Source organism: Nyctereutes procyonoides, unplaced genomic scaffold (genome assembly GCF_905146905.1).
Source record: "Nyctereutes procyonoides isolate TBG_1078 unplaced genomic scaffold, NYPRO_anot_genome, whole genome shotgun sequence".
Classification (NCBI taxonomy): domain Eukaryota; kingdom Metazoa; phylum Chordata; class Mammalia; order Carnivora; family Canidae; genus Nyctereutes; species Nyctereutes procyonoides.
The window spans coordinates 54,099,583-54,122,755 of NW_026575146.1; the positions used below are offsets into that span (position 1 = coordinate 54,099,583).

Genomic DNA, 23,173 nt, shown 5'->3' on the forward strand with positions numbered 1-23,173 from the left:
GCTGGCAATTTAAGGAGGAAAGATGTGTGTCTTCTTCACACTGGTCCAAAATAAAGTGGGCTGGCTATCAGTTGAGTTACGAGAAAAGAAACAGACTGTCATATGCCATCACAATATAATAGATGTTATCTAAAACCTAAGGTAAATGCATCTGACTAATGTCTCCTTAACAAAGCTATTCCTATATTCTGATTTTTTTGTTAAGAGGTAACTAGAAGTTTAAATTTACATTATGATTACAGCCTTTCTTTTATAAGTTGAAGCACATTACTTTGGTCCATTAAGCAAACTCATTCTTATTCATTGCCTTTTAAAGTTGACATTTAACTTCCACAGCTGTACAGTTGGCAAGAAGCAAAGGAATATTTAATATTAAAGAGAGAAGATTCTAAAACATAACAGCATTCTATGGTATGGAACACCCTGCAATTAGTGTATGTTAACTTAAAGGAGAAATTACATATGGAATTAGTGAAGGACAGTTGAAGGTGCTCATGTATTTATTTCCTTGATAATAATCAAATAAGGCAAACAGGTAATTTAGCAATTCAACTAATAAGGACTGATTTTCTAAAAGATTATGTCTTCTAATGCATTTATCAGAAATAGAACTGGAACAACTTTTGGTTCTACAGGCCTCGAAGCCCTAAATCAAATAAGATAAGAAACAGCAATACCTCTCTTCATTAGAATTTTCTGTTCAACATCAGAAATAATTTATTCATTCAAGAAATGATTACTGTGCAGTGGCTATAGGTCAAGTTCTCTGTGAGGCACTGAGGATAGAGCTGTGACAGCCTTGCCCTTTAGAGCATTGAGTTTAGCAAGAAAGGTAAACAGGAATGCAAGTAATTGCAATCAAGATGAACAGTGTTAGGATGAAAGGAGCACAGAGTGTTATGGACACCCACAAGGGACCTACCAAATCGTGGGGGCTGGAAGTGGCAGTAGGAAGGGAAGGTCCTCTGGAGGAGATGACATTTCAGATGAGACTTGACAACTTCAGAGTTAAGATTAAATGTACACATTGCATTTTGCTTCTTCAAAAAGCTCCACTAAAACCGTATCAAAGAGGCTTTAAAAAATAAACCTATAAGAATAAGGAAAACAGGAAAAGGGAAAAGAGAACCACATTTTAGAAGCTTAAGAGAAAATGAACAAGTAGTCTATGACTTAGCAGAAACCTAAATAAATCCTAAACCAGGAAGGAAGGATTGGGTTAGCACTACTTGAGAAGCAGTTAGAGCTCCAGGCCCCTCTGCCATTCCCCACTGCTGGGTAACTGACCCTCCTCTCTTCCAGCAAAAAGCTGGAAATTTATTCACTAGAAAGGGTAAAAGAGAAAGTCATTGATCAACAACATGGTTCAGTGCCCATACATAATGAAAGATGAATAGCGATGTTCCAGCAAAATATCTTGCTCGCTCCAAGACTTTTACCTGTCAGATGGTCAAGTAACGGTGCTTCCTCTGGGGAATCTGATCAGCCCCTACTGACATCAGGGGTTCTGGTGGGAAAAAAAAAAAAAAAAAAAGACTCATCTAGATCACTCCAGTAAAGCTCCAAGTCAGTAAGCTTCACTCTCAGGCTCTTAATCATGAGCAGAAAGGCAAAAATTATCAGACATCTCAAGAAAGCCTATAGCATGGAAGATAGATACCATACAATAAAAAAAAACAAAAAAAAAAAACAAAAACAGAAACAACAAATCATTTTAGAGGAAATAAAGACTATACATGGAGAAAAAATTTAAGAAAAACAAGCTATCATTAACATTCCTAGATAGATGATATTACAGCCATAAAATTTAAAAAATGATTCTATAAAAACAAAACCAAAAATACTCAACAGTAGGGTTGAAGAAACAGAGAGTAGATAGTAGAAGCCAAAAATAAGACAGACAAGAAAATTAGAAGACCAGGCCAAGCAATTCAACATCCAAACAAAGGATTTCCAAAAACAAAGAATAGCAAAAATAGAAGGTATAAATTATCAATGAAATAAATTAAGAAGACTTTGTTGAATTGATAGGGGTTTCTAGACTGAAAGAGTTTGCTAAGTGTCCAGCCTGGCCAATTTGCACAGCACTTAACATGTATATAACATGTATACATCAATTACTGTTTTAATTATCTTATGCATATTAACTTACTTAGTCATCACGGCAACCCCAGAACATGGACACCTTTATAATTTTCATTTTACAAATGAATAAACTGAGGTACAAAATGGCTAGGAAACTTGCCCAAGATCACACAGCTGGTAAGTGGCAGCGCCAAGATTTGAAGGCAAGTAACACAGCCCTGGAATCCACTACACAATACTCCCATGCAGGAGGCAGCACCACTGGAAAATTTCAGAATACACTGCAGACAGTTCTATATGATTTTTTAAAACCAGAGTTAGCTATTATTTCCATAGTGCATACAGAGCCTCATCCTTGACCAAGAAACCTGAGGGGAGACCCCATGTAGACTCCTGTTCCCACCTCCATACACAACTTTCTTCCTTCCAATACCCTGGCCTCTGAATTTGAGTCACATCAGAAGCTCTAAATTCCTATTCCTCCTTCCCAGATCCACAAGAATACCGCTTTATAGTTGAGGTCACCTCCCTGCACTGAAGTTGAAAGATGTGTCCTTGGAGAGTAAGTCAGTGGAGAATGAGAGGCTCCTCTCTCTCTCAAGGAGCACAGAGCCACACAGTTGCTACCCAACACATGACAACTATTGCCTACTACTTTTTATGGGTTCTATAGTTATGCATGGCAGGATAGTAAGTCTGAAACCAGTCCTTGTGTGCCTGAAGATACCTTTATTTGACCCTCCCATTTAAATAGTTCTAGATTCAAAATTCTTTTCCTTCAACACTTCAATGTTAGGCTCTTGCATCCAGTGTTGATGCTGGAAAATGAACATCAACTTGATTTTTATTATTTTCCTTACTTTTGCCAACCTTTTCCTTTATTTCCCCCAAATAATACAGCTTTAAATTCCTGTTCCATTTGTTGCATCAGGTCTGCTTCCTCTGGGATAGGGTGCCTATGGCTTGTTGTTCTTCATGATACTTTTATTCTTTAGGTGTGTCATGATATTTTTTAACTGGGACTTCATCTGTATTAAGACCATCGGCTGCCTCTACTTTGATGACTACAAAGGTGGCCCATTAATAAGAGAGGCTCAGCTGGTATCTTCACTGTGAGGGAGGGAGAGGGGAGTTAAGCTCCTCTACTGCAGGTCTCGGGACTTAACTGCACTTGTTTTCCCTGGCATTTCTTTTTCTGTTAATGCACTGCCTAGTTCCTCCATATCCAAGGCTGCTTTCTCAAATTGGAGTTGGGAGAGACAACTCAGGGCCTCGTTGGCCATCTGTGGCTGGCATTACATATTTCAGTGCTGAGATCAGTTTCAGGGAGGTAGACTACTAGCATCAAATCATCTACTAGGCAAAACCCTAGTGTCTTATTTTCTGTCCTGGACTGAAACCAACAGGCAAAGTCAATTCAGAAATATCCAACCGGAGCATATACTCCAAGTTTGCAAACACAATAGACAAGTCTTATTCAGCTCCTGTGTAAGCCTGGTCGACTGAGATCACAGTTCCCACTCTGGACTAGCCCAAGGCTCCATCCAGAGGCCAATTTTTGCCTTCTCTCTTCTCCCTTCCCATCTCCCAGCCCTCTTCTCCTCCAAGCCTATCATTTTCTTTAGAGTTTCTCAAAGTATTGACTCAGTTTTCAAGTCTGCCTCCGGATTCATTCTGCCTTTCCATGTCTTTGCTGGAATTTCCAGATTTCAGTGCAGGGAAGGGAATCAGCAGAATGTTTACACCTTCATGAAAGCCAGAAGTCCACCATCCTTAGAGATCATCCTGGGGATACTCAGTATGGACCTTCCAGTCCATTTAAGTATGCTACAGCAGGTTGTGGAAGACATAGGCCAGTCCAGCCTCACAGAGGAGTCAAGGTTAGGACCTGCACTGTTAAAACACCAGGCCAGAATTACAAGTGATGAGTGAAATGGGGTGGGGCATTATCATTTAGGACACCTCCCACCCTAACCCCAGGCCGACTGCAAAGTAGCTTCATTCTAATGCTAGACATTTTTCAAAGGAAGCAAAGACATTCAAATTTCTGGTAATGATGACATGTACTCATATCTATATAATGCACAACTCAATACTTAGAATTTCATCATGCTTGTAAGTACCTATATTTCTGTGTCACGTATCTATCTACAACATCATTACAGAAATTACGAAAGTTTGTCTGCTTTAGGAAAATGATTGGAAGACAAATTTTTCTATAGTAACAAGTCATGCTGCCCCAAAATAAATATATATTTTACCAGTAAAAAAAATAGCAGTCTATTGCTATATAGTCAATTCTCATTAGTCATAGTAATGTTCTATAAAGTTGCCGCAAACACTGAATTAGCAAATACTGAACCATTGTTCTTAGGGAAAACATGGGGTTAAGGTTCCTGAGAGCCTCTGGTCACAATATTTGGTTTTAAGTGTGTTTCTGATTAAAGACATTTTATTTAATATATACTGTTATTCATTAACAATGAACATGGCCAACAAAAATGCAAAAATCATGGTACTAAATAGACTGTGAAAAGGACACATGTGTATAGTATGAGAGCTGAACCAAGAAGGCAGAGTTGTGCTTTACTACATCATGGCTGGAAATGTGCACATGAGGTGGCTCACATTTTTCACCACTCAGTGTGTATCCGTGAATGACACTGTGAGTACTGATTTGGGGGGTTACAACTAAATTTTAGCAAGTAGGAGAACTTGCAAATATGGAATTCATTGAGTAATGAGGATTGATGATATTGTTAGTGCTTGCACTCTGATGGGGAAAAACTCTAGTTATTAAAGGAGTTTGTAAAATGCCATGTTACAGGGTATTTTGTTGACCCTGGTATACCCCTCATCCTCTCCACCTCCACAGACAAATCTCTTGATTAATTAAGAGACATTTTGTGAGGGAGACCATGGCAGAGGAGCAGGGGTCCTCAACTCACCTGCCCCACCAACTTACCTAGATAACTTTCAAATCATCCTGAAAACCTACAAATTCGACCTGAGATTTAAAGAGAGAACAGCTAGAACACTACAGAGAGAAGGGTTTTTGCTTCCCCTTCAAGGTAGGAAAGCGGGGGTGGGGGGTGGGGGGGGGTGGATAAAAAAGAATCGAGTGGGGGAGGGGCCCCACGAAGAGGAGTCGTGCTAAGGCTAGGCAGAGAAAGTCTTGGTTACAGTAAAGCCCAGCCCCGGAGAAGCAGGAACTTTAAAAATCTGCACTGGATTCTTCCTGGATGGAAAGGCGCTCAGCAGGGAAACTGGACAGAATCACAGGAGGGCAGTGAAGCCTCCAGTCTCCCGGGGTCACTAATAGAGGAAGTGCGCCCGGGGGAGAGAGCATGCCACAGACTGTGGGCCGAGCTCCGTAAAGGGCTGGAGTGCACCCCCGGCGGTGCCTCGGAGAAGCCGGTGGTGGTCAGGCAGAGGCTCCAGGGGGAGGGCACTGCACCCTGCTGCCTTTGGGAGCCGCAGCCCGGGAGCACGTTTCCAGCAGCACAGGCCCCGGATCCCAGGGTGCTGGGGGACACGGCCCAGGATTATGCACTCCCCCCGGGGACAGGCAGAGGCAGGGAGGGCACAGGACAGCCAGGACTCTCCTGCTGTGCAGGTCAGCGCCCCGCCCCCAGAGCATCCAGGCCAGTGCGGCTGGGAGACTACGGTAGTTACTGGGTGAGCTGACTCCAGAGCTGGAGAGCTGGCCGCCACCAGTGTTGTTATTCTTCCTTGTGTCACCTTGTGCCTGGGAGGGGTGGGGCCGCCAGGGAACAGAGACCTCACAGGACAAACAGCTCCCACTGAGTCGTGCACCTGGCAGGGGGCGGGGCAGCGCCCCCAGGTGCACACACCTGAGAATCAGCACAGCAGGCCCCTCTCCCAGAAGGCCAGCTGGAAGGACAGGGAAAGAGCAAGTTCTTGACCAAGCAGCGCTGGAAAGCTCCAGGGGAAGTCGAGGGATTTACAGTATATAGAACGAGAGGATACCCCTCCTATTTTTTTTCCTCTTCCTTTTTCCAGTACAACTCGTTTTTCTATCAGACTGTAAATTTCCAATTTTTTTTCTCCTTTCCCACCTTAACTACAATATTTTACCATCTCTTCATTTTTAAGATTCTTCCTTTTTGACTTTCATATTTCTACAATTACAGGTCCTAGATATATTTTCCACTTCTAGATTCCCTTCAACATACTCAACTTAATTTTGGGAGATATCAAGATATGTTTTTTTTTTTTTTTTTGGTTTGTTTGTTTTCTGTTTTTGTTTTCTCTGTCTCATTTTGTTCTACAATGGCAGAAGTTAATACCTTCTAAAACATGACCAGCATGCACCCAGAACCAAGTGGTATACTGTGCTGGTTCATTCTCTGAGATTCCTTATTCCCATTCTGTCCCCCTCTTTTACCTCATTTATGTTTTGGTGGTCAATGTTGGGGTCTTCTACAAGTATTTCTGGTTTATATAATTTGGGACTGAGCATCTTTTAACATACAGAACTTAATATACTCAGAAACAAGAGGATCACCCTCTAGAGCCCCTCAGGTAGAGTATATTCTCCCTCCACTATAACTTCATCACCACCACCATCTCCCAGACGCCCCCTTTTATTTTCTTCTCCTTTGTTTTCTTTTTTTTTTTTCTCTCTTCTCCTCTGGGATTTTGGCCCTTTATTTTTTATTACTTTGTTTTAAAATTTGTTTTTTGGGATCCCTGGGTGGCGCAGCGGTTTGGTCCTCCTGCCAGAGACCCAGGATCGAATCCCACATCAGGCTCCCGGTGCATGGAGCCTGCTTCTCCCTCCGCCTGTGTCTCTGCCTCTCTCTCTCGCTGTATGACTATCGTAAATAAATTTTAAAAAATTAAAAAAAATAAAAAATAAAATTTGTTTTTCACTCTAGTGGTCCTTTTTTGTATATCGTTTTGATCTTTGTTTTCAATTTCTGGTCTCTGACCTCAGCAGAATCATCTAGGGTGAAATTTTCTTAGGTCGTGGTTGATATTCTTGACTCAGCCCCCTCATACAGCCTGAGCAAAATGACTAGAAAGAAGAACTCACCACAAAAGAAAGATTCAGAAACAATACTCTCTGCCACAGAGTTACAGAATTTGGATTACAATTTGATGTCAGAAAGCCAATTCAGAAGTACAATTATAAAGCTACTGGTGGCTCTGGAAAAAAGTATAAAGGAATCAAAAGACTTCATGACTGCACAATTTAGATCTAATCAGGCCTAAATTAAAAAACAATTAAATGAGATGCAATCCAAACTGGAGGTCCTAACAACGACAGTTAATGAGGTAAAAGAAAGAGTGAGTGACATAGAAGACAAGTTGATAGAAAGGAAGGAAGCTGAGGAAAAAAGAGAAAAACAATTAAAGGCCATGAGGAAAGGTTAAGGGAAATAAATGACAGCCTCAAAAGGAAAAATCTACATATAATTGGGGTTCCAGAGAATACCGAGAGGGAGAGAGGGCCAGAAAGCATATTTGAATAAATCATAGCTGAGAACTTCCCTAATTTGGAGAGGGAAAGAGGCATTCAGATCCAGGAGATAGAGAGGTTCTCCCCCCAAAAATCAATAAAAACCATTCAACATCTCAACATTTAATAGTGAAACTTGAAAATTCCAAAGATAAAGAGAAAATCCTTAAAGCAGTGAGAGACATGAGATCCCTAACTTATATGGGGAGAAATATTAGATTAACAGCAGACCTCTCGACAGAGACCTGGCAGGCCAGAAAGAGCTGCCAGGATATATTCAGGGTACTAAATGAGAAAAGCATGCAGCCAAGAATACTTTATCCAGCAAGGCTCTCATTCAAATAGAGGAGAGATAAAGAGCTTCCAAGACAGGCAGAAACTGAAAGAATATGTGCCCACCAAACCAGCTCTGCAAGAAATATTAAGGAAGATTCTGTAAAAGAAAGAGGAAGCCCAAAGAAATAATCCACAAAAACAGGGACGGAATAGGTATTACAATGACGCTAAATTCATATCATTCAATAGTAACTCTGAACGTGAATGGGCTTAATGATCCCATCAAAAGACACAAGGTTTCAGCCCTAATAAAAAAGAAAGAGCCACCTATTTGCTGTCTACAAGAGACTCATTTTAGACCTAAGGATGCCTACAGCCATAAAAGGTTGGAGAACCATTTACCATTCAAATGGTCCTCAAAAGAAAGTTGGGGTAGCAATGCTCATATCAGATAAATTAAAGTATCCCAAAAACTATAGTAAGAGATGAAGAGGGACACTATATCATACTTAAAGGGTCTATCCAACAACAAGACCTAATAATCATGAATATTTATGCCCCGAATGTGGGAGCTGCCAAGTATATCAATCAATTAATAACCAAAGTTAAAACATACTTAGATAATAATACACTTATACTGGTGAACATGGTGCTTTCTGCAAATGACAGATATTCTAAGCACAACATCCCCAAAGAAACAAGAGTTTTAAAAGATACACTGGACCAGATGAATTTCAAGATATTTACAGAACTTTACATCCGAACACAACCGAATGCACATTATACTCAAGTGCACATGGAACTTTCTCCAGAATAGACCACATACTGGGTCACAAATCAGGTCTTAACTGATACCAAAAGATTGGGATTGTCCCCTGCATATTTTCAGACCATACGCTTTGAAACTGGAACTCAATCACAAGAAGAAATTTGGAAGAAATTCAAACACGTGGAGGTTGAAGACCATCCTGCTAAAAGATGAATGGGCCAACCAGGAAATTGGAGAAGAATTAAAAGATTCATGTAAACTAATAAAAATGAGATACAAATGAAGATACAACTGTTCAAAATCTTTGGGATACAGCAAAGCAGTCCTGGGGGGAAATACATCGCAATACAAGCATCCCTCAAAAAATTGAAAAAAACTTAAATACACAAGCTAACCTCACATCTAAAGGAACTGGAGAAAGAACAGCAAGTGAAACCTACATCCAGCAGAAGAGAGTTAATAATGATCTGAGCAGAACTCAATAAAATAGAGACCAGAAGAACTGTAGAACAGATTAACAAAACCAGGAATTTGTTCTTTGAAAGAATTAATAAGATAGATAAACCATTAGCCAGCCTTATTAAAAACAAAAGAGAAAAGACTCTAATTAACAAAATCATGAATGAAAAAGGAGAGCAAACAACCAATACCAAGGAAATACAAACAATTTAAAAAACATATTATGAGCAACTATACGCCAATAAGTTAGAAATTAGGCAATCTAGAAGAAATGGACGCATTTCTGGAAAACCACAAACTACCAAATTTGGAACAGGAAGAAATAGAAAACCTGAACAGGCCGATACCCAGGGAGGAAATTGAAACAGTCATCAAAAACCTCCCAAGACACAAAAGTCCAGGGCCAGATAGCTTCCCAGACAAATTCTATCAAACATTTAAAGATGAAACAATACCTACTCTACTAAAGCTGTTCGAAAAGATAGAAAGGGATGGAATGCTTCCAAACTCATTCTATGAGGCCAGCATCACCTTAATTCCAAAACCAGACAAAGACCCCACCAAAAAGGAGAATTATAGACCAATCTCCCTGATGAACACAGATGCAAAAATTCTCAACAAGATACTAGCCAATAGGATCCAACAATACATTAAGAAGGTTATTCACCATGACCAAGTGGGATTTATCCCTGGGATCCAAGGCTGGTTCAACACTCGTGAAGCAATCAACGTGATAGATCATATCAACAAGAGAAAAAAACAAGAACCATATGATCCTCTCAATAGATGCAGAGAAAGGATTTGACAAAATGCAGCATCCATTCCTGATCAAAACTCTTCAGAGTGTAGGGGTAGAGGGAACATTCCTCAGCATCTTAAAAGCCATCTACAAAAAGCCCACAGCAAATATCATTCTCAATGGGGAAACACTGGGAGCCTTTCCCCTACGATCAGGAACACAACAAGGAGGTCCAGTCTCACCACTGCTAGAAGTCCTAGAACATTGTACTAGAAGTCCTAGGCTCAGCAATCAGGCAGCAAAAAGAAACAAAAGGCATTCAAATTGGCAAAGAAGAAGTCAAACTCTCCCTCTTTCCAGTTGACATGATACTGTACATAGAAAACCCAAAAGACTCCACCCCAAGATTACTAGAACTCATACAGCAATTCGGCAGTGTGGCAGGATACAAAATCAATGCCCAGAAGTCAGTGGCATTTCCATACACTAACAATGAGACTGGAAAAAAAGAAATTAAGGAGTCAATTCCATTTACAATTGCATCCAAAAGCATAAGATATCAAGAAATAAACCTAACCAAAGAGGTAAACGATCTATACCCTAAAAACTACAGAACACTTCTGAAAGAAATTGAGGAAGACACAAAGAGATGGAAAAAGATTCCATGCTCATGAATTGGAAGAATTAATATTGTGAAAATGTCAATGCTACCCAGGGCAATTTACACATTCAGTGCAATCCCTATCAAATACCATGGACTTTCTTCAGAGAGTTGGAACAAATCATCTTAAGATTTGTGTGGACACTGGGCTCCCTGCATGGAGCCTGCTTCTCCCTCTGCCTCTGCCTCTCTCTGTGTGTGTGTGTCTCTTATGAATAAATAAAATAAAATCTTAAAAAAAAAAGATTTGTGTGGAATCAGAAAAGACCCTGATTGGCCCGGGGAATATTATAAAAGAAAACCAGAGCCAGGCGCATCACAATGCCAGATTTCAGGTTGTACTACAAAGCTGTGATCATCAAGACAGTGTGGTGGTAGTGGCACAAAAACAGACACATAGATCAATGGAACAGAATAGAGAACCCAGAAATGGGCCCTCAACTCTATGGGCAACTAACATTTGACAAAGCAGGAAAGACTATCCACTGGAAAAAGGATAGTTTCTTCAATATATGGTGCTGGAAAAATTCTTCTGCCACATGCAGAAGAAGGAAACTAGACCATTCTCCTAAATTCAAAATGGATGAAAGATCTAAATGTGAGATAAGAATCCATCAAAATCCTAGAGGAGAACACAGGCAATATCCTTTTTGAACTTGGCCACAGCAACTTCTTGCAAGTACCTCTATGAAGGCAAGGGAAACAAAAGCAAAAATGAACTATTGGGACTTCATCAAGATAAAAAGCTTCTGCACAGCAAAAGAAACCGTCAAGAAAACTAAAAGACAACCTACAAAATGGGAGAAGATATTTGCAAATGACATTGGTATGAAGGGCTAGCATCCAAGATCTATAAAGAACTTCTTAAACTCAACAGCAAAGAAACAAACAAACCAATCGTGAAATGGGCATAAAACATAAACAGAAATTTCACCAAAGAAAACCTAGACATGGCCAACAAGCACATGAGAAAATGCTCTGCATTCTTTGTCATCAGGGAAATACAAATCAAAACCACAATGAGATACCACCTCACACTAGTGAGAATGGTGAAAATTAACAAGACAGGAAACAACAAATGTTGGAGAGGATGTGGAGAAAGGGAAAGGGAAACCCTCTTGCACATTGGTGGGAATGTGAATGGTACAGCCACTCTGGAAAACTGTGTGGAGGTTCCTCAAAGAGTTAAAAATAGAGTTACCCTATGACCCAGTAATTGCACTACTGGGAATTTACCCCGAAGATTCAGATGCAGTTAAATGCCGGGACACCTGCACCCCAATGTTTATAGCAGCAATGTCCACAATAGCCAAACTGTGGAAGGAGCCTCGGTGTCCATTGAAAGATGAATGGCTAAAGAAGCTGTGGTCTATGTATACGACGGAATATTGCTCAGCCATTAGAAACGACAAATACCCACCATTTGCTTCAATGTGGATGGAACTGGAGAGTATTATGCTGAGTGAAGTAAGTCAATTGGAGAACAAACACTATATGGTTTCATTCATTCGGGGAATATAAAAAATATTGAAAGGGAATAAAGGGTAAAGGAGAGAAAATAAGTGGGAAATATCAGAGAGGGTGACAGAACATGAGAGTCTCCTAACTCTGGGAAACGAACAAGGGGTGGTGGAAAGGGAGGTGGGCGGGGGGTCATTTGGTGACAGGCACTGAGGGGGCACTTGACGGGATGAGCACTGGGTGTTATAGTATATGTTGGCGAATCGAACTCTAATAAAAAAAGGTACAAAAAATTATTTTCTCAGGATAAAGGAAAAAATAAAAAGAAACGTTTTGTGCAGTCTGCAGTAGTTTAGGATCTACTAACATTTTGTACTGATCCGGTGGATGTCTAGTAAAGAGAGCTCCAAAGCCTGTAGCAGGCAATCCAGTGTCCCTGGAAACAAGACAGAAATTTTTAAAAAAATATGTCAGGTGACATTATAAACTTTCAAAGCCATGTAAAACTAATTTGGGCTTGAAATTCTTCATCCTTTTTAAATTTTTTTTATTTTTTATTTTAATTCCAGTGTAGTTAACATACAGCGTCATATTAGTTTCAGATACACAATATAGTGATTCAATAGTTCTGTACAAAGAAAGTACTATTTAGATTGTAGTTGGCTCATAATCTTGTTCAGGCTGCTAAGACAGGGAGTGACAGTAGTACATATATAGCTTTAGGTTGGACTGATCAAACAAATGATGGCACTTGGTATTGGGAAATAGCTTGTGGTTTTATATTAATAATTGTAGTAATAAAATTGATATTACCTATAATTGAGGATATATCTGCTAAATGTAGGGGAAAAAATAGGTCAACAGAGCTCCTGCATGAACTAGATTACTGGCTGGAGGTGGGTACAATTCAAATTGCTCCAGCAGTAACAAGTCAAGTACTTGCTTCAACTGTTGATTATGTGAGTAAGAATAACCATGAAGGTGGGAGTAGTCAGAAACTTATTTACTTGAGAAGATGCTATCAGGAGCAACAGTTATTAATGGGATTGGTCAGTTTCTGAATCCTCCCTCCAATTGTAACTTGTATAACCATGAAGAAAATTATTACAAATGCATGGGTGATTACAGCTGGGGCTGAATTTTTATGATAATTTTTAAAGGACATTCATGTTTGCAACTTTCATGCACTTTGCAAAATAAAATGTCCCAATAGTAAATGAAAATATCAGCATTTTTTCATTGTTTTGACTGCATTTTCCAACAATTACAACATAAGACAAAAATTTATGGTAAGACTTTTCCATGGAATTGCAAGGCGCCATGCTGCAGGACTACAGATAGGAGTAAGAAACAGTTCCTACTCTCACAGAACTATTTTGGAGGAAACACACATACATATAAATAATTAGAAGGTAATCCAACTGTTATGTAGAACATAAACAAAATGCTCAGAGGGCAAGAATATAAGAGCAATTTCTCTTGACCAATGACAGCTTACCTAATTCTTACTGCTTATTAAGTAATATTTCTATGTGCATTTCATACTTCTTTTCACCTAAACTTCAGAACAACCTATGAAGCAGATACTTTTATAATTCCCATTCTATAAGCTGACAAACTGAATACTGTAGACACTATTTCACAAGAAAATTGTGGAGTTGGTGTTCAAACCTAAATAGAACACTGACCAGAAAAAAATGCATAAAGAGGAAGTAACATTTTAGCTGGATCCAGAATGGGTAATGCTGATTGGCAAATAATTGAGGGAAAGGGAATTCCAGACAGAAGAAATGGCATGAACAGAAAGCATGGAAGCTTGAGATATATTCATTTTGATCAATGTGTTCCTCCCATGTGTATCTGGGGCCACTATGCATCCTCATTACTCACTCATACAAATCCTTTCCTGCGTGTATATGTTCTGTAAGCAAAGGAAAGTATCAAGGATACCTTTCAATAATCCCAGAGCTCATTGTTTCATCATTCAATAAAGCCTTTCTCTTTATGTTAGCCAATTCTCTGTTTAAATAAACTTGTGCCATTTGTTCATGTGTTTCTGATATCCAAACCTGGAAAAATAGAAATGACATTATGAGAAAAACAAATATATTGCCCAAAAAATGGTCAGTTACTGAAATATTTTTGTTGAAGTACATTCTGATTGTAATTATTGATGCTGTTGACATTAAAAAAAAAAAAGTACTCTCTCATAGCAGTTCAACTATTCCATCATAAATATGTGAAAATGGCCATTCATTACTATGCGTTATTGGAAAATAAAAAAATCAAATTGGTTGTTTCTATGAAATGCATTCAACTAAATACTAACTCTCTGTGCTTTTTACTTTTTTCTCAAGGTTAGTATATTTTAACTTCCCTAAGTAAGAAATCTTTGTAGCAATCACTTTGTAAATCACATCGGACTCAGATACCAGCACCACCACTACCTACATCATCCAATCTCTATCAGAGAATTACTCAATAAATTATCAAGTGATTATTACTATGAGAAAGACCTACAAATTTTAAGATATACTCAAACCAATTGAAGAAGCCTCATGAGTACTATCTTGGAAATCTTATGAACAAAAATGGATGCTGTGGATTCAATATTTTTCCCATTCTAAACTCTAGAAGATCATAAGTGTGGAGGTTCACAGCAGAGAAGCAGAACTCACCACCACCAAGACAACCCATTTCTTCCCAAAACCTGAAGACTAACTTCCCTAAGACATCCAATGAAGCCCTAGATCATATTAATCCCATCAGATTTTGTTTAAAAAGAGAGAGAAATCTCTGTTTAGATATTTGAAAACTTCAGCTGTAAGAGTATCATAGCTGTAGTCAAACACCTTTGGTCCACTTTGGGTTGGTATAATAAAGTTCTGCTACAACTAGGAAACTACCCTATTCAAAGCAATTTTAACTATAGTCTCTGGCCCTGGTTCCCTGGTCTACTCCATGGCTCTATAGATCCTTGGCTTCTCTAACAACTCCTAAGACCTCAACCTCCTGAATCATCAGCCACCCAACCCAATTCCCCAGCTTTGACTCCTATACCCTCTGCTCAACTACTCTTTCTCATAGATTCCCAGGTTCACAAGTCAATGGTGAGGGACACTGTATTAAGATTCATATTATATACTTTAATAAAAAATAAGACATTTCTTTTGGGAACAAATTACTAGGCACCATTTTGTTTTAATGTGTAAGACTGACTGAAAAATTAACCTGAGATAATGTTCCAATCATTTCAGCAGTAAAATATTTTAATAATCAATTAACATCTTTGAAAATTATATGAATCAAAGATATTTTCAAATGATATAATGAGGAGTTAGAAAAACAGATAATAGCATTAATGGATTTAAATTTATCAGACACTGTATTGAGCACTTTATATGCATTATTTCATTAAATACTTAAAGCAACCCTATGAGTGTTGTGTATATCAATTACGGTTACAGAAAGAAAAGAACAATCAAATGAGGAACCGAGTAGGGTTTAATGAAGGATCTATTTATAAAGTGTTCTCAGCATTCAGAAACTCAACAACGTTGAAACACCTCAAGGGTAGCAATTGTGGAGAGCCATAGGGTAGAGTAGTTACTAGAACCTAGAAAGGCCTATAACTGTAACAAGAAGGTCACTTGGAGTTTCAGAACAGATACATAGTATCTTAGTCCATTTGGATTGCCCTTACAAAAATGCCATAGACTGAGTGACTTATAAACAACAAAAATGTATTTCTCACAGTTCTGGAGGCTGGGAGGTCCAAGATCAAGGCCTCAGCAGTGCCTGGTGAGAGCCTGTTTCCTGGTTGAGGGACAGCCATCATCTGCCCTCACATGGCAGGTCAGAGGAAACTCTCTGGGGTCTCTTCGATAAGGGCACTAATCCCATTTCTGAGGACTCCACCCTCATGACCTAATCATCCCCCAAATGCCTACTTCCTAATTTCATCATCCTGAGGGTTAGGATTTCAACATTTGAATTTGGGGGTGGGGGGTTACAAACATTCAGTCTATAGCATATAACCAGTGCCAAACTATGGCCCTGCAGGGAGAAAACCACAGGAATAAATGTCCAAACTAACAGTCCTACCACCTCTGTTCACCTGGCAGTACCTTCTACAGACTAATCCCAACCAAAAGGCAGAAGGTAAGGAAACTCACTGAAGCTGTCCATAAAGGTCAGCCTCCATGGTACAGAGCAGAGTTGAGAAGGGGGGAAAGTAGATCTGAAGGGAGAAAGAAAAAAAAAAAAAACACTTGGAATAGTTCATCTTCATTTTAAGGAAGGAAAAACTGAGGCTGAAACAAAATAAGCTAGACCCAGCTAGACCAGTGAGAAAGGAGATGTTCCACAATTCAAAACATGCAAGTCTGACTCCTTCATTCATCGACCCGTATCTGTGAAGTGTCAGGCTAATGTTGTAAACAAACTCCAGAGGCTTGACTGACCATAGCTCAGTGAGTTGCTGTAACTCATGGGATAATGGTCATAACAACAGCACACGGCTAGACACTATTCCAAATGTCTTCATACCAAATGTTCATGAAAATTCTATTATTCCCACTTCACACCTGAGGAAATAAAGACATGGAAAGTTTCAGACTCTTGATCAAAATTGCAACCTGGTGAGTGGTAGAGCCAAGAATCTGTCTCCAGGACCCACTCTTAACCTGTTTCCTGTGCCAGGGGCAAATGCTGTCCCTCAATATTGGATCTCCCATCTTCATCAGTAATAGAACCCCAAAATTTTAGCTGGGCACTTGGTGTTTCAGACTACATTTTCTAGTCTCTTTTACTTAAAAAAACAATTTAAGTTTTTATTTAAATTCCAATTAGTTGGGCAGCCCTGGTGGCTCGGCAGTTTAGCACCACCTTCAGCCGAGGGCCTGATCCTGGAGACCTGGGATCAAGTCCCGAGTCAGGCTCCTTGTGTGGAGCCTCTTCTCCCTCTGCCTGTGTCTCTGCCTCTCTCTCTCTCTCTTTCTCTCTCTCTCTTTCTCTCTCCGTGTGTGATGAATAAATGAATAAAATCTTTAAAAAAAAATTCCGGTTAGTTAACATACAGCGTACTATTAGCTTGAGGTGTACAATATAGTGACTCAACACTTGCACATGACACCTGGTGCTTATCACAGCAAGTGCACGTCTAGTCTCCTTTATACTTAAATATGACCAGTGACTGATTCTGAACAATGAGCATAAATAGAAGTAATTTATACAACCTCCAGGAAAGGTCCTGCTTCTGTTTTTCTTTTTCCTGCTGCATGAAATGTGGACATAGACAAGTATCTGGCAGCCATCTTGGGCTCTGCACAGGGATGGCAGGATAGAGAGCTGGAAGGAGCAGGTTTCTGACAAACTTTCATACTAGTCCTGACCTACTATCATCCAGACTTTTTACATGAAAGAATAAAACCTTATGTAAAGAACCACTGTTGATTTGTGGTTCCTGTTGCATGTGGGCAAACCTAATCCTACACCATTTTAATGTGAAAAATCACTTTGGTCTAGAAATGTTCATAACCTGACATAAGGGTGGATAATTTATAAAAGCACTGCCATATGTTTAAAAGTCTTTGGGGCTTTATATATATACGTGTGTGTACATATATATACATATATGTGTGTATTTTTATCACAAACTGGAGATTGGCAATTTGGTTTGTGAGATAGCTAAATTAACATAGCACAAACTCCCCGGATAACCACTAAAACTTCCATTAAATTTGCATAATAAGATCTAGCTTGACTCAAATGGTAATATAAAAAAAGTCTAATGTGTGTTTAGGAAGTTCACCTCATAACATCATTCTTATTCCCCATTTTCCTAAGTACCAATTTTTCTTAAAGTTCCAACTTCTGATCTTTCAATATGAACTCTTCCTCTCTGTGTGGTATTTGAGAAATCCCAGTAGTGGAATAGTGACTGGTGCAGGAAAAGAGAAATTTGTAATTCCCCCTCAAGTTCCACATTTGAGGGTAACCAGACTCTGCTGAGGATAACTTACCTCTAAAAGATTCATTTTAATTGATCACTAATTAATATTTCTTTTTTTAAAAAAGGTTTTATTTATTTATTCGTGAGAGACACACAGAGAGAGAGGCAGAGACATAGGCAATGGGAGAAGCAGGCTTCGTGCAGGGAGCCCAATGTGGGACTCAATCCCAAGACTCCAGGATCATGCCTTAGGCCAAAGGCAGGCACTCAATCACTGAGTCACCCAGGTGTCCCACTAATTAACATTTCTTTCTGGTGTTGCTTATAGGACCCCTAGAAAGCAGACTCCTCTGTTGCATACTGAAGGAAGTACAGATATGTTCTGGGTCAAGTTCCCTCTGTGATGCCACAGGGCTGCTTCAGGAGTAATCAGACCTCAGTCAACCATGTTCCCCAACTTCAGGGTAATACTCAAACTCCCTGCCCAATATCCTCAAGGCCCCAACTACAGCAGGAAATAGCTTATCCCCTGGGGAAAGGGAGTGGAGCTCAGCATGGAAATTCTCTCCAAATAACTCCTCCAAATTCCAAATACTCTCAGCCAGGTCTCTTCAATTTCAACCTTTTCTTTCTTTTATTAATCTTCAAGGTGGATGACAGACCAAGAGGCTTGGAATCAGTTACTGCCCAAATGCTTTGCCTGTTCTATGTGACAGATTTAGCATCTCACTTTGGAATAAAGAAGTTGGCATCTATTTTATTAGATCTTCAGTCACAACTGAAGAATTTTATTTTACTGTGTTAAATAGCACTTCCTCTACCAACTGTAGCTTTTTTGTGCCCTTGCCAAAAGGTCATAATCATCAACAAGTAATATACAGACTTATAGAAAGTCTATCTTTAAAAAAGGATGATTGTTATTTCTCAGCAGCAGTTTTGCTCTTGGAAATTCTGGTTCTGTTTTCATGTCTAGGAGAACTCAGTAGTAGTTCCATATAGAGATTATTTAAAGGACCTCAGAGAATCAATTCGGTTCCCTCTCTATCATTATTTTGAACAAATGGAACTCATAGGGTATGATCAGAAAAATGATTTCATTCTGTTTTTTTATCTTTTCTTATAATCATCTCAGATATCAAAACTCTCTTTTAACCAAAACAGTCTCAGTTAACTAATGAATACTAGTAGAATAATCACAAGATGGCCTTTTAGTTGTCTTATTATCTGAAGGAAGGAAAGAACAGAGCAAGTGAAGAACTAGAAAACCAGCCAACCCTCCCCACACAGACACACTTCCCTCTACAGACTTCCCTAGCCTGGAGCAGACTAGCTGAGAAAGAGAAAATCTTTCACCTTAAGTGAAATTCATCATTTTGATGAGATACTTTAATTATTGAAATGGGACCAATAAACTTGTTATGATCAGAGAGTGACCATAAAAATTATAAAATCTGGGATCCCTGGGTGGTGCAGCGGTTTAGCACCTGCCTTTGGCCCAGGACGCGATCCTGGAGACCCGGGATGGAGTCCCACATCGGGCTCCCGGTGCATGGAGCCTGCTTCTCGCTCTGCCTGTGTCTCTGCCTCTCTCTCTCTGTGTGTGTGACTATCATAAATAAAAAAAAAATTATAAAATCTGCACAACAGTTTATCCAGAGGTACAAAAAAGAACTCACTCTACAAAGTAGGGTGAATAGATAGTGGAGACAAAGAATACAGGTGTGTGTGCGTCTGTGTGATTCCGTCTTTTGAGTGCCATTTGTTCAACATAACAGTGAACATGCTTCAGCAAACTGATATACTGAAAAATTAAAATCTAGTTTCTCTAAGAGTTAAATGAGGCATGACTATTCGTATAGAAAAAGAATTGTGAAGGAAAGTGATCGGATCAAAATGGCAGATGCCTACTTTCATTCCTGTCCCAGATCCCTAGAAATGACAGAGCAGATAAACGCTTGAATCAATAAGCCCATGGCTGCATCAAGAGACACAGAAAGTACACTCAATTGGCCTAAATTTATACAGAATTCCCAAAACAGAAAGGCAGATGCACTTGTGCTGATGTTGGAAAAGATGATTCAAAGTAGATCCTTGAAAGGATGTTGGGATCAGTGGCATCAACTCCAAGCTCAGAGATTATGGAAACCATAAGCAAGAGGAGGCCCTGACTCCACTACCCACAAGCTCCAAACATCTTCCTTTTTCTGGTTTAAGTGGTTCTCCTCCAATGGCATTTAAAATTATTCCATTTACACAAATGTGATCCATATGTCTCTTTCAGGTACTTAGATCTGAACACAAGAAGCATCTGTAACTACAGTCTTATGGCCAAAACACTATTCTACTATGTGTCAATCAAAGAAAAAAAAACCTGAACCAATTAAGTAAATGATAATTGAATTTCTCAGATCTGGTATAATTATATCCCTTTATATCCCTTTTAGGGTCATTAATTTTTAAATGTCATATTTTCAGCCACTACAAAGCTCATATTTGAGACCTACTTGGCTATTCTTTATCAACTCATTAAAAAAATGTAAGCGTACTTTTGTACTGTTCATTTATTTAAAGTCCAAAATGACTGTAATGCTATTAATACTAATCTTAGCCTAATTTGCTCCTCCACATCCTGCTGTTAGTTCCAAAAATGCCTTGGCACTGATCCATTGACTGTATAAGAAAAATCTGTTTGGTAAAACCACTCATGGTTTTCCTTGTTGCTTTATGTCTGACAAGTTCTCATCTTCTATGACATAGTATCAAATGTACCCTGTACATATTTCTTCTCAGTTTTGAGGAAGTTTCCTTCCTCAATAGCAGCCTTAAATGCCAATTGGGACAGAGCCTTTGGTAGTGTTATGAGGACCCTTCAGTGAGGGACTTTACAAATGAAGGAACAATGATAGAAGTGCTCCTGAACATTTTAGTTTGCATGGGACTCACTCTGGTGTAGTTAAGCAGTGTCTGAATAAAGTTTAAACAAAATACCAAGACAAAATACTATAGTTTAACATACTATTTCCTGTAATTGCTTAGACTAGTAAAACAATCAGAGAAAGTCAGTGGTTTGAATGACTGCTCGTTTGTGAAACTGCATGCACACAGCCCCATGTGGTCTCCTAAAGCTTTAAGGACCACAGGGGTAGGAATTCAATTACGCCACTACTGAAACCTGACTGGTATGTTTTCAGATTCCATGGAGGATGGTTCCTTTAGACTCAGCTGGAGAGCTTTGCTGTGGCTGCTGTGGCCACCTCCACTAGGAAGCCATCCCTGATCCTCCCCTCAACCCATTCCAGTTCAGGTGCCCCTCTCAGCATCTTGATCTTCTTCTTTCTATCATAACATCCATCATACACTTTGTCACTGTGGTTGTACACTTGCACTTTTTCCACAAGCCTGTGAGTTCCTAATGTACAGTGACCTTGTTCTGAATTATGTTTCTTACCCCAGCACTTAACAAAATAATGGGGCCTCAATATATATTTGTGGAATATAGTCATTCTTCCTTCCCTCCTCCTTTCATCTTTTCTTCCCTTCCTTCCTTCTTGCCTTTTCTTGTCTTTTTCCTTCTTTCTTTCCTTCATTCTTCTTTCCTTCCACAAGTATTTATTGAGGACCTGCTCTGTGCCAGGCACCATTCTAGGAAGTGGAAATACAGCAGAAAACAAAACAAAGTCCCTCCTCTCATGGAGCTTGTATTCTAGCCAAGGGATGCAGACAATTCACAACTAGGAAGTCTTAAATCTATCCAGTGATTTAAACAGCATGAAGAAAACTAAATTAAGGGAAGTGGACAGGTAGGGATGGTGGGAATGGACTGCTCTTTTATATACAAATGGAAGTAGCTCATTGAACAAGTGAGGCTTGTAAGGAGGTACAATCAGAAAACCTGTTCTTCCGCCATCATTGCCCATCCATAGACATTTGGAGAGGCAAATTCTTTCTTATGCTCCTTGATAAAATCTAGGACAACTGCCAGGATTTCTGTGGCCATTCTCAGATAATATAAAACACTTTCTGGTTAATTCTGTCCCAAGAGGAGTCTTATTGAAGTAAGTAAAATACCCAGTACCGTGTACTAGTCAAAACTGTATTTGAAATGAAAGACTCTTTCTTGTAGTTTGGGTCAGCATTGGCCTGGCGTACCTCAGTAGGGAAGCAGGAGGCACAGTTGGCTTCTCAATTGTCCCCTTTAAACTTCTTTCCAACTCCTCAACTCCCTCTGGTTCTTGAGGGTTTAACTTGTGAGTGTGGGGATATGAGAAAGGAGAGAGGTAACTACAAGAAAGGTGGAAGTATAATCTTGTTTTGGTTTCCTCTGGGCATGTCTGATGTCTGATCCTCTCTGGAACTGATGGATATTCAAAGTTCACTATCTTAGGGTATTCTGTAGACCTTGAGATCCCTTCTGAAAACCTTCATTGGTTATGTTCCATGACACAGGATGCCACTGTCTGTACTTAACCGTCCTACCTCAGCCCCTGGGAATCCAATCAATGTCCTTCCCATCCCTATATGAGGGGCTCTTGGGCAGGTTCTAAAATGGCTCTCTGTCATCTTTCTCTTCTACATAGCCCACATCCAATCCCCAAAAGCCACATCTGGGCCTGAGTATTCAATTATCCTTGTCCCACCAATGTAGCTAGTTCTCCTCTTTCTGCTCTGCTACTTTGGACAGATCACCAGAGCTTTATATCTATAACTTCATCAAGCAGGTGAGACTCACAGTACACCTTTTCGAAACCCTGTTTCTACTCTCAAACTCTTCTTTTGGTTTCTTGGATTTCAATCCTTTCATGTGAGTACTGGCCTAAGGACACCATCTTTGAGGGTTTTGCCTACGTGGCCTAATATTTCACTTTGGAACACGGGACTATGGATTTGTTTGTGGCCTTTTGGAGTCTCAGCCAGAATGTAGACAAAGAAAGGCCTGTTTAAAATCCTGTTACAAATAAACAATGCTCACGGTAGCCACAGTAGCAGCAATTAAGGGCTTCTGGAGAACTACAGACAGTGAAATGGAAATGCTAGTGGACAAAAACAAACAAACAAACAAAAAACAACCACTCAGCAGCAATATTGCAAAATGTCAAAAAATGCTCAAAAGACATGTAGGAGAGGACACAGATGGGAATGGAGCTAGCTAGCATGTGTGCTGACATAATCCAGGAAACAGGACAGAGGTGATAGATAAAAGATACCAATGCCCCAACACATATGCATGCCCAAGCCAGAGCAAAAAAAAATAATGAGGTTCATTTTCTGCAAAGAGGATGCATGCT

At 39.5% G+C, this 23,173-nt stretch overlaps 1 protein-coding gene across 1 annotated transcript in view; it reads right to left on the reverse strand.

Moving 5' to 3' along the window:
* The window catches only part of CFAP95 (cilia and flagella associated protein 95), a 116,321-nt gene that overhangs the window by 71,241 nt on the left and 21,907 nt on the right, over nt 1-23,173 (reverse strand). The window contains exons 3-4 of the mRNA XM_055309583.1: nt 13,886-14,004; nt 12,303-12,371 (exon numbers count right to left, since the gene is read on the reverse strand). Of these exons, the coding sequence (XP_055165558.1) occupies nt 12,303-12,371; nt 13,886-14,004 (188 nt within the window). The remainder of the gene's footprint in view (nt 1-12,302; nt 12,372-13,885; nt 14,005-23,173) is intronic.